This window comes from Ranitomeya variabilis, chromosome 5 (assembly GCF_051348905.1).
Source record: "Ranitomeya variabilis isolate aRanVar5 chromosome 5, aRanVar5.hap1, whole genome shotgun sequence".
In the NCBI taxonomy this organism is placed as follows: Eukaryota; Metazoa; Chordata; class Amphibia; order Anura; family Dendrobatidae; genus Ranitomeya; species Ranitomeya variabilis.
This window is the reverse complement of record NC_135236.1, coordinates 179,763,595-179,775,760: the sequence shown is the minus strand read 5'-3', so window position 1 is coordinate 179,775,760 and position 12,166 is coordinate 179,763,595. Positions and strand designations below refer to the sequence as shown.

At 39.9% G+C, this 12,166-nt stretch overlaps 1 protein-coding gene across 2 annotated transcripts in view; it reads left to right on the top strand.

Annotated features, from left to right (window-relative positions):
* Window positions 1-6,749, top strand: part of MAP1A (microtubule associated protein 1A) — a 394,919-nt gene extending 388,170 nt beyond the window's left edge. For both annotated transcript variants that reach the window (XM_077263606.1, XM_077263607.1), the window contains one exon: window positions 1,940-6,749. In XM_077263606.1, the coding sequence (XP_077119721.1) occupies window positions 1,940-2,095 (156 nt within the window). In that variant the 3' untranslated portion in view covers window positions 2,096-6,749. The remainder of the gene's footprint in view (window positions 1-1,939) is intronic.
* The last annotated feature ends 5,417 nt before the right edge of the window (window positions 6,750-12,166 follow it).

Here is a 12,166-nt window from a genome sequence, read left to right as displayed (position 1 = left end):
ATGCAAAGTGGTACATGACACATGACATTAGATATGAAGCAAATCTATTTGATGCAAATCAAGTTTTTGTCGAATTTTATAAAATAATTGAATGATTTTTTTTTATGTACAATTTTTTTTCCAAAATCGAGACATTTGACTGTAACTGTGCAGCTAACAAAGTGTGTGTGTCACCAACGATTTTTTGTGTACATTTATGTTACTAATCAAATTTTACATGTATAAATGCCAGCCCAATAGAGAGCCCTGTTGCTGAATTTTGGAAATGTACCTACCTAGCATGTCTTATTACATAATTTTTGGTAAAAGTGGTTGAATTTTGCTAAATAGAAAAAAAATTATATAAAAAAGGTAGACATTTAACTGCATGTCTGTTTTGCACACCTGTTTTACTAATCCAATTTGAAAGTTGTACACACTACACCTATACCACAACCTCATGCCACATTTTGCTTTCTGTATGCGTACCTACCTAACTAGCATTTCTTGTTACATCCTTTTTGGCAAAGCTTGAATATGTGGGGTTGAAAAGATTGTGTTAAGTTATAGAAGCATTCCCATCAAAGTTTATATCCTCTTAATATATTGCAGTCATTATTTATATAGCACTGTGCACTTACAATTGCTCATGTTACCTTTCTGCCCAGTAAATTCTTCTATTTTCTCTGCTCTATGTAGAAACAGGAAGTCTCTTTTCCCTGCATGAATCATTCCTCTCTTCAACTCCTAACCCAGCTGCTCCCTCCTCCCCCTATCAGGGAATTTTGCAGTGGCTTATGACTCATACAGGGAAAAGAGGCTTCCTATTTCCACATATAACTTACAAGGATTCAACTAGTTAGTTTTTAATCACATGATATCATAGACCAATTAAAAAAAAAGAAGAATGAACTGAGTAGAAAAGCAAAATGAGCAATTATAAGTACACAGTGCTATATCATATGATGATTGCAATATATTAAGAGGAAAAAACTTCGATAGGAGTGCTTCATTAATTATAGTGGTTATAGGGATTTAAGCTCTTTCGCAGCTGGTAGTGTACATACACAGGCAATGGGATTTTGTCCAACAGTGTGAGGTTTATTTCCTTCATAATCTTCAGTGGCATGTAACTGAAGGTGTGGAAATGGCCAGTCCCACCCAGCTCTAGTGGCCATTCCTAAAACCCGTACCCAAAATCCGGGCCCATTAAGAAACCTCTTAGCACCGAAGCCTGCTCTCGTTGACACATACACTCCATCCAGGACTTGTACAGCTGCAACCTTACATGGTGTACAAAATGTATGGTAAAATAAAATGGAAGGGGCAATGTGAAAGAAAAAAAAAGTCCAATACCACAGCTAAAAATGTGGTAGCTGATAGAAGCAGCACAAACACCACAATCACCAGTGGAACCAGTTGCTATGATTGGCCTTCTTTAAATCTCTCTGGCAAGCACATTAGTTGGAAGGAAGTGTAAGACATTATGGAATATATGACACATCACTCATATCAATCACAGCAAAATGATGTTAGCGCTAATAGTAATTTAAAAAAAATTTAAAAGACTGCCAGCGCACTGTAATTAATTGTCAGTTTAACATCTGTTTCTATGGTGAGGTCACTTTGACATTACCAAGACTGCGTTTGTGTGAAAGATCTTGAAAGGAGTTGGACACAGTCCTATAGACCTTTGCAGTATTATGAATTGCGGAAAATCGTTTCACTGTCAATCAAATTTTTTGGGAAAATGTATTGAACCTGACAAATTCGAATTTCAAAAGATTCAATCATGTTTGCATGGCATCTGTGACTACAGTGGTAATGTTCCGTACTACTGGCATAATGGCTCCCATTGCTGAGTGATGATGCCAACGGAATGGCTCATGACTTCTGTGGCCACTAAATAGTATTTTCTTGTGTGACTATACTAATAATTGCTTTGTATTTCCTCATCCAGGTGACATTGATCCCAACTCATGACACAGAAGTGACACGTGAATGGTACCAACAAACCCACGAGAAACAGCAAGAACTTAATATAATGGTGTTAGCTAGCAGCAGTACTGTAGTAATGCAAGACGAATCCTTCCCAGCATGCAAAATAGAGTTTTAAACATCATGGCAGCCACTAACACGTCCATGCGTACTTTGTGTTTATGTGTGTGTCCAATCACAGCCCAACTCTTTTCCCAATCTGATTTGTACCTGTAATGTCAGCCTTGCCAAATCATGATTGTTGGAGGAGGTGAATTAAGCAGAACTTTTCAAGCATTGAAGTCTTACATAAATTACAAGATACATAGCGCTTTTTGAATTTATCTATTCTTAGAACAATTTGACACTTTTACACTGGCACATTACATGATCTGTTTTACACCTCTTGTGTTTCCATACCATGAATACGAGAATGCAGAAAATCTTGTATTGTTATAGGCATATGAAGTTGGAAGGACTGGATTAGGGCTAGACATTTACCAGCAGTAAGACACTTCTCCCCCAGATTTCTCAGCAGGCAATGTGTTAGGGTACAGAATATAAGACTATACAGCCATACAATTTGTGGGTGCTGTAAATATATAGCTGGTAAATTTTACATTAATCTGAAATTTGATAATTGCACTTGTAGACCATAACGCAAAAAAAGCTCTGAAAGTACATTACAAGCCGATTAATGACTTTTGTAAAATAACAGCAAAACACATTTCATGGTCTGCAACAAGCCAAAGTATTTAAGGCTGCAAGTGATGAACGCTCGTGAGTCTGCACAGGAGGTACTACATATGTGGAGCTTTGATTTAGCTTTGTAATCTTCTTTGCAGGACCAAAGAGTTGACAGTGTAAATGGTACTGGCCTATGACTGGGATTAGGAAAATATGGCTGCTTTCTTCCACTCCCTTGTCCGCAGCCTGTGTCTAGCATTGCTAATATTGATATTACTTAAATGGAGGTAAGTGCAATACCCCACATAGCCCTTAGACAGGACTGACACGGCTTCTGGAAGAAAGCAGACATTATTTTTATTTCTCACAAGCCCTTTGTAACATGAGATGTAGCCAGTGTTATCCTAATGGTGCATTTACATCACATCTGCATAATTTAGAAATGACCTAATTAGCTACTTCTTTTACAGAAGACATTATTGCTACAATAGTAGTAAAGACTCCTTTATAGCATAGGGAACATCAGATTTTATGATTATGATTTTTTTTGTATGAATTATGGAAAATGTTCCCATTGTAGCAGCTGTATGTGTAAGTGAATTTTAGGGATTGGTTGAATTCAATGTCCTATAACACTGGCTCCCTCTTTACGCACCCTCGTAACACATCTCAGTCTGGTCCTGCACTAGATTCGTAGTCAGAGCAGTGAAACATGACCTCTGCAGAATAAGGTAGTGGGATGGTTGGCATGAACATATATAGTAGCGTAGTCTTCTATTCTCTGCAAAACTTACACCAAAATGTTCCCAACATTTAAGACGTTATCAAATAAAAGAGAAAACCCTATATTAGATTACTCCAGATTAATGGATATTACCACCCACCATTGTATAAATGGAGAAGAGGAATGGAACTGAAAATGGGATTGATACTAACCGTGGAATAGTTGGACTGACACATCTCCCAGTATCAATAATGTTATTTTTGTACAATTATTTATGTTTGCTTCCAGAATGTAAAGGACCAAATTGTTTACTGGTAGCCTCACTAGGTGGTTGCTTGCCAAGTAAAACAAGCTAGCTTCAATCTTCTAACATAAAGTTTTATTGTCCCCGGTTTTTGCACATAGCTAAACGCTTACTTTTGCTGTTGCTTATTCTTTGATTGGCTGTTGGAAAGAAAACGTAAGGTACATATTAATGTACATCACTCCTGCTCATGTAGGCTGTATGGACTGTAGATCAGATCTGTTATTTAGCCTGTGTGGAAGCTGCTACACAAACACTAAACAAGTGACAACACTTTTCTTTGTCTTTTTGTTTACATTGTAGTCTTTGTTGGCTGCTGTAGGCAGCGATCTGCCTTACAAGACACACTTTCTGATTGCTGAACAAAACCATTACATATCAATGGTGAATTCTGCTGTCTAATTTATATATTTATTTTTTATGATCAAAGCTTAGCTATATGTCATTAATTTATGGGTCTAACCGTCCACATGGTTTGTATTTTATTCTGTAGATACTTAACAGCATTTTAATAAAGTTCAATGTAATGATTCAACCGCTGGTGCCCAAGAAAAGCCGGTGGTTGGATGTTAGGATTGCTGTGTTATACACTGATAGTAGCTTTATACATATAACACACTGAGCTCCAAGGGAAATGTTGTTGAAATAACATAGTCGTTACTTTATGCCTTGTGATAGAACAAAAATGATGTTGGAATAGAAAAAAATAACGGTTTATTCCAGATTTTGCACTAGTGTTCATAGTCAGATTTAAACCCTTGCAGTTTTGCACATATCAAATAGCGTCCTTTGATGAATACCCTGGAGTTATAATGTACTAAACTCTAATTCACCGTGATAACCAGGCCGTCTGAAAGAAAAAAACAAAATAATATTTCATAGAATAAAATAATTATGGTAATTCTCCCAAATTCTTAAGAGCAAAGCAGAAAGAAACATAAGAGGAAGGGGGCATATATAGAATCAAGCACACCTAAAAAAAAGTGAAAAGTGTGACCAATGGAAACAAATTCAATATCTATCATTAAAAAAATAAAAGTCACAGTAATGTTCACTGTAAAAGGGCTGGTTCAATGAAAATGAGCCCATTAAAAATAAAAGTTAGCCCAGTGATCAGCTGAAATTCACTATTCCAGCACCTCTAACTCTTAGCAATCCACTGTTATAGGGTAAATGTAAATGTATCTGAATAGGCAGATTGGCTCCCACAGAGTGGCTGTCTTTTCTGGCTTATAGAAATGTTAGGGGGCGACAAACAACAAACCCCTTGATTATGCCCATATGCCCTTCTGGTTTAGACATGGAACCAAGCATTCATTGGTTTCTGTGCACAAAGCCACTCTTTCCTGCCGATGGTAGTTTTTATACCAATCCTCATTGTGTCAGTGACCTCTAAATTACGCTTATGCGCTTTATGGCTGACAAGTATTTGTGACGTGTTTTGCGTTGAGTGCCTGATTGTGATTGTGGTGTGATTGTAGTTATTCTACTAGTCCTGTGCTTTAGTAACATGGCACTATGACAGTAATAGGAATGTTGTATGATGGAATGGAAGTTACTTTCATTAGGCTATGTGATTGGTAATCTGTATATGTCGAAACGACCCAACAAGCCAAAAGTCTAGTATGTTTTTATCAGACCCAAAGCAAAGTTGTCAGAAATGAGATGACTTAGGACATACATTGAATGTATGGAGAATTTATTTGCTACGTTGAAGAACTGTCTCTTTCTGGAATGTGTTAGTTTGTCCAGTCTTTCTTTTACAATACTTATACTTCTTTCATCTGGCCCTATACTTTTCTGTGCTGTATTTGCACATCTTTAGGAATTCTACATTATATTGTTGTACAGGAATGGCATGCATTATTTATTTGGATGAAGCAGAACCAAAAACGATGCATGCGCTTCCCGGTGTCCCCCATTCCTTTCTGATGTACCTGTGTATATGTTCCATTTTTTATTGATGTGTATGTTTGACCTACAAGCCCCATCTACTTGCTGCAATGCTTGTGGCTCTGATCCAGCTACATAGGTGCCTAGATGCCTAGCGCACTCTTTAGATGACGACCCAAAAGGAACACGCTAGAGCACAGCCACTTCCTTAGCTCACATCCATACGAGGGTCTAGGCAGAATAGAAATGCACTAAAAATTGAGATATGAATGTTGCTATTACTTTCTATAACTTGAACTCTACCACGAAAATACTAAGAACAGAATGACTGCGTTCACTTAAAAAACTGCCTTGCACATGACAATACTGAATGGAAAATTTTACACACAAAATGATATTTTAAAGAAGAATGTAACCATAATTCTCATAAACCTTTTTATCCCTATTTGTGTGCATTAAACAGTTAACTTTTTGGTTTCCCTTTAAGAAGCTTTTCAACACTGTCAAATGACAACAGTTTACCAAATCTAGCTTCTCTTTGCTGCCTTTTGATGTATTTTGGACGTTTTGTAGCAGAAAAACAGAAGACCAAATTTCGGTCCTCTAGGTCTACACAAAAATTAAACACCAAGGACAAGTCATCGCTCAATACCTCTGCCATCGACTAGGCCAGAGACTTTGATGGCTATTAGGGGGCAGAGCCTGAACCTTGATGGGCTGCATTCACTAACAGGTATCACAACGAATACAGATTACCTGTAAATCCATTACTATCATTACAACATAACATATAGGTGATATATAAAATAGAAACACGTAAAATCAGCTGTTGCTTGTTTCTGCATGTGGACTACAGGGAGATATAATCCTGTGTGTAATAGATAAAACTAAAAATAACTATTTTACAACTATATAAAAAGTGAACATGTCTTAATTGTATTGAAAATTGCAACCTGTATTCCTGATAGCTTCTTTCTACGTTGGATGTTGTATAAATAAACCCCTGACTTTTCATTCTTTCCCCTTTATGTTACTCAGCGTTACTTATAAACTTGTTTCCCAGAAAGGTTTTGTTTTGTTCTGTTCATTAATTTCCTCTATCTGTGTGCAATATTCTGTCCTTCTGAACTTCTGTACATGGAACCGCCTGAAACTCTAACAATAAAATTACATGAATAGATCAAATATGTGTTTGCCTTATTTTTAACTTTTTTTTTTTAACTTTTTTTCCACTTTTCTAATAAGCTTAGTTAGATCATGTTTAGAATATCAAAATTCATACACAGTCTACAAGAAGAGGGATAATGTCTCTGTAGTTCATTCTGCCTTGCAGAAAAAAAAGTCTGTGAATTGCAGTATTTAGCAACACGCACATGCAGTGTAGGCTGACCAATATTCAGGAGGCTAGGGACTGTAGAAATATTGACATAGTGATCACTATTGCTGATCATGATATAGAGAGCACCAAAGCTGTTAGGCTAGGGTCACATTGCGTTATGTGACCGCGTTTAACAGACTACGTTACACCGCGGCATAACGCGGTGTTAACGTAGTCCGTTAACGCCGCCATAGCCTGTAATGGTGAACGCGTCGCTAGCGCCCGCCCACATTGGGTGTGCGCTAGCGATGTGCCGTCATTTGAGTGACGGCCCGCGAACGCTGCTTGCAGCGTTCGCGGTCCGTTCCTCGCTAGCGCAGATCCCCGAGCGGGATCGGCTAACGTGATCCCTTTTGGGACATTGCGTTATTGCTATGCGCTAAACGGACTGCCTTAACGCAATGTGACCCTAGCCTAAATGTTATGGGGCAGCTGTAGTTGTCACTGTTGGACAATCAAATCATTGTATGTGTTAAAATGGGGATCTAAGTGGGGAGTGTAAGGGGGAACGTTTCTCCCTGGCTCGGCTGGCATAAGGAAACTTATAGGTCATGTAATGCTCAGTAAGGAATTTAAAAATGCAAATATCCTCTTCAGCAAAAAAGAGAATTCTACCACCAACTACTGGATGTAGCAATCTAAAAAGTCAATATCAACCGTTTAATGAGCCTTGACTCATGACTTAGGATAAGAAGACAAACCAGACACTTCATTTGCAGACATGTGTTTCAAAGTGTTTTCCCCTCATCAGTGGAAAGAAGTAGATCTGATTTGCTAGGTGTCATAGATTGCCACCTGGGAGGTCGGGCAGATCCACCCGCTGTTATTTATGGAGCAAACAGCTCTCTGCTTGCCCCTATCATCTGGACAATTGTGCAATTTACCGATGATTGGTGGAGGAGGCCACAGGCAGTTTCCACTAATGCCGGTTATTGGGAAACTAACAGTGAACATATGGTATATACACCTCTGGTTCCCATGCATGTGATGTGTGTATATACCCCTGGTACGATCACTGCTAGCTTCACGATAACTCAAGAACTACTCACTGCCACCACCAGTCAATTTATACAGGCTGACTGGGCACCTGGTTCTGGTAACGTATGGCTTCAGGGTATGGTTTACAGAACAAAAGGAACAGAAATATTACATGTTTTATTTAATCCAGTGCGATATAAAGTGTTTAATAAAAATACAAAATATTTTACAAAGGGGACAAAATGATGCAGCGTATACAATTACATAAAATAAAACAGGGTTAACAAAAGAACCTACTACACCGATCACTGAGATGATTCAGTTTAGCGAAGGAGAGAATTTCGATTGGAGGCATTCAGTGCATGGAATTTATGAATTCACTGATGTGTATCTCTGTACAGGAACACAGATCATAATTTGCCTGGATCTTTTATCAGAACTTGAGCAACACCCAACCCCCATTCCCGTGATGACCTCACTTGGGCTGGGTTGTGGGATGTCCTCAGCCCTTCAGAATTTTATGAAATTCCCAAATTATGTGATATCTTCACTCCTGATTATCGCAGAAGTTCAAGATTGCTTCCATATTTTTATCAGGATTTTACCATTACCCAGAGAGCAAACATGACATGGCTGCCCACTATCGATATGTGGCTTATAGGCAGAGGTTACAGTTTAGAAAAAATACACATCTTCTTCCTCGACTCGTCCTGAAAATGTGTGTCCTATCACTATCAGATCTATACACAAGCCCCAGTATTCAGAATTTTCTTTCGTAGACAACAAGTCTGGGAGGAACAGTAGCTTCTTCCACTTCTCTATGTGTAATCACATGTACCTTTGTTATTCAATCCTTTGAAAATACCTTTCCTGCCTTAATTACCTGTCCAATTTATATACCTTTTTCTATGTGCAATAGACTTCCTTGTTTGCACTGCCAGGTCTTTTTCATCAATAAGCGCTGCCTGCATGTCAATTACGATTGTCACTCTCCAGCTATACCTAATTTCCTGCTTCTTGAAGCTCAGTGTTCCAGTCTAATTCTAGGAGACTCAGACTGTCAGCTATTTTTGCTATTGCAATTCTGTTTGAGAGGAGTAGGGAGAGGGTGAATGCGCCTAATGTGATAGCTGTAGCTGCTTCTTTATCATGATTGTTGTGAATTCTGCTCTTGGGTTCCCTCTGGTGGTTGTTGGTAGTAATGCAGTTGTCCCTGGGTTGCAATCCTGGGCAGGTGTCCCTGCTGATTGCAGCTCTGACTGGGATATTTAGGTGTGCAGGATTCATTAGCCCTTGCCAGTTGTCCATTGTTCTTCCAAATCAGCAAAGATAAGTGTCTGGTTTTGTTTCTACAGCACACATGCTGTGTGCTTTACAATTCAGTACTATTCAATGTTTTTTCTTGTCCAGCTTAGACTGTGTTTGGATATTTCAGTCAAGTTGGATTCTCAGGAGATGCAGATATACATTCCATGTCTTTAGTTAGCTGGTGGAATTTTTGTATTATCTGCTGTGGATATTTTTGGGGTTTTAATACTGACCGCTTAGTATTCTGTCCTATCCTTTCCTATTTAGCTAGCGTGGTCTCTTTTGCTAAATCCTGATTTCTGCCTGCGAGTGTCTTTCCTCTAATACAGTCAATATTTGTGGGGGGCTGCCTATCCTTTGGGGTTCTGCTCTGAGGCAAGATAGAATTCCCATTTCCTTCCTATAGGGGTATTTAGTCCTCCGGCTGTGTCGAGGTGTCTAGGATGTGTTAGGTACACCCCACGGCTACTTCTAGTTGCGGTGACAGTTTAGGGTTTGCAGTCAGTACAGGTTCCACCTACTCCTGAGAAAGTCTCATGCGGCTCCAAGGTCACCGGATCATAACAGTACAACTGGCCAACAATGAGTTAAATGCATCTCAGAAGAAGGGAAGAAAGAGCCATTTTTTTCTGTAGCCTGCTTTGTCTTTTCTTCCCTCTTTTTCTCTGGGTGGCTGAGGAGTCTTGTGCTAGCATGGATGTTCAGGGATTAGCTTCTCGTGTAGACCAGCTTGCTGCTAGGGTACAGGGTATTTCTGATTATATTGTTCAGACTCCAGTTTTAGAGCCTAAGATTCCTACCCCTGATTTGTTTTTTGGGGATAGGTCCAAATTTTTGAGTTTTAAAAACAACTGTAAACTGTTTTTTGCTCTGAGACCTTGATCCTCTGGTGATTCCATTCAGCAGGTTAAAATTGTCATCTCCCTGCTGCGTGGTGATCCTCAGGATTGGGCATTTTTCCTGGAATCTGGGAATCCGGCCTTGCTTAATGTAGACGCCTTTTTTCAGGCTTTAGGATTATTATATGATGAACCAAATTCTGTGGATCAAGCGGAGAAGACCTTGTTGGTCCTGTCTCACGGTCAAGAAGCGTCAGAATTGTATTGTCAGAAATTTAGAAAATGGTCTGTGTTGACTAAATGGAATGATGATGCTTTGGCGGCAATTTTCAGAAAGGGTCTTTCTGAATCCGTTAAAGATGTTATGGTGGGGTTTCCCACACTTTTCGGTCTGAGTGATTCTATGTCTTTGGCCATTCAGATTGATCGGCGTTTACGGGAGCGCAGAACTGTGCGCGCTGTGGCGTTGTCCTCAGAGCAGATGCCTGAGTCAATGCAGTGTGATAGGATTCTGTCTAGAACGGAACAACAGGGATTCAGACGTCAGAATGGGTTGTGTTTTTATTGTGGCGATGCTTCTCATGTAATTTCAGTCTGCCCTAGGCGTACAAAGAGGATCGCTAGTTCATTTACCATCAGTACTGTACAACCTAAATTTTTATTATCTGTGTCCTTGATCTGCTCATTATCATCATTTTCTGTCATGGCGTTTGTGGATTCAGGCGCCGCCTTGAACTTAATGGACTTTGAGTTTGCCAGGCGTTGTGGTTTTCCCTTGCAGTCTTTGCAGAACCCTATTCCTTTAAGGGGCATTGATGCTACACCTTTGGCTAAAAATAAGCCCCAGTTCTGGACACAGGTGACCATGTGCATGGTTCCAGCCCATCAGGAAGATTGTCGATTTCTGGTGTTGCATAATTTACATGATGCTATCGTGCTGGGTTTTCCGTCGTTGCAGGCTCATAATCCTGTGTTGGATTGGAAGTCTATGTCTGTGACTAGTTGGGGATGTCAGGGGGTTCATAATGATGTTCCTTTGATGTCAATCTCCTCTTCTTCCACTTCTGAAATTCCAGAGTTTTTGTTTGATTTTCAGGATGTATTCGATGAGCCCAGGTCCAGTTCCCTTCCACCGCATAGGGACTGTGATTGTGCGATTGACTTGATTCCAGTGTTGTGATTCGGTTCGTGGGCTCCCCCTGGGGTCTCTTGTGGTACTGGTGTCCTGCAAGCTTTGCCTTCTCAGTTCACCTGTTCCTATCAGGATGTGGGAGTATCCTATTTAACCTTGCTCCTCAGTCATTCTAATGCTGGCCATCAATGTATCCAGAGTGATTCTGTTGCATGTTCCTGCTCCCAGTTTTCTGCTCAGCTAAGTTGGACACTTTAGTCCTTAAGTCTATTTTTGTATGTTTTGTCCAGTTTGCACTTATGTGAATCTCTGCAGCTGGAAGCTCTTGTTGGGCTGAAATTACCACTCCAGTAGCATGAGTTGTCACATGAGTTAAGGTAATTTCAGGATGGTGTTTTGAAGGGTTTTGCAGCTGACCGCGAAGTCCTCTGTTGTATCTTTCTGCTATTTAGTTAGCGGGCCTCTCTGTGCTAAATCTGCTTTCATACTACGTGTGTCTTTTCATCTGCTCTCACCGTTATTATATGTGGGGGGCTGCTATCTCCTGTGGGGACATTCTCTGGAGGCAAGCCAGGACTGTGTTTTCTTCTACCAGGGGTAGTTAGTTCTCCGGCTGGCGCGCGGCATCTAGAGACAACGCAGGAATGCCCCCTGGCTACTTCTAGTGTGGTGTGTAGGTTTAGCATCGCGGTCAGCTCTAGTTTCCATCACCCGAGAGCTTGTCCGTTTATTCTATGCTTCTGATGTTTCCTTGCCATTGGAAACCATAACAGTATGGCCAGCCCAAATGTTTAATCTATAGGCTGAAGCAGGAGAGAAAAGGAACTATGTGAAACCTTTTTTTTTTTTTTTTTTTTTCCTTCCTCTGAAGTTGCACTCCAGCTCTAATTGCAGTCTCCTGTTTTCCTCTCCTCTTAACCCCTGAATGGCTCAGACTTTATCTGTTGAAATATGGATCCCCAGAGTC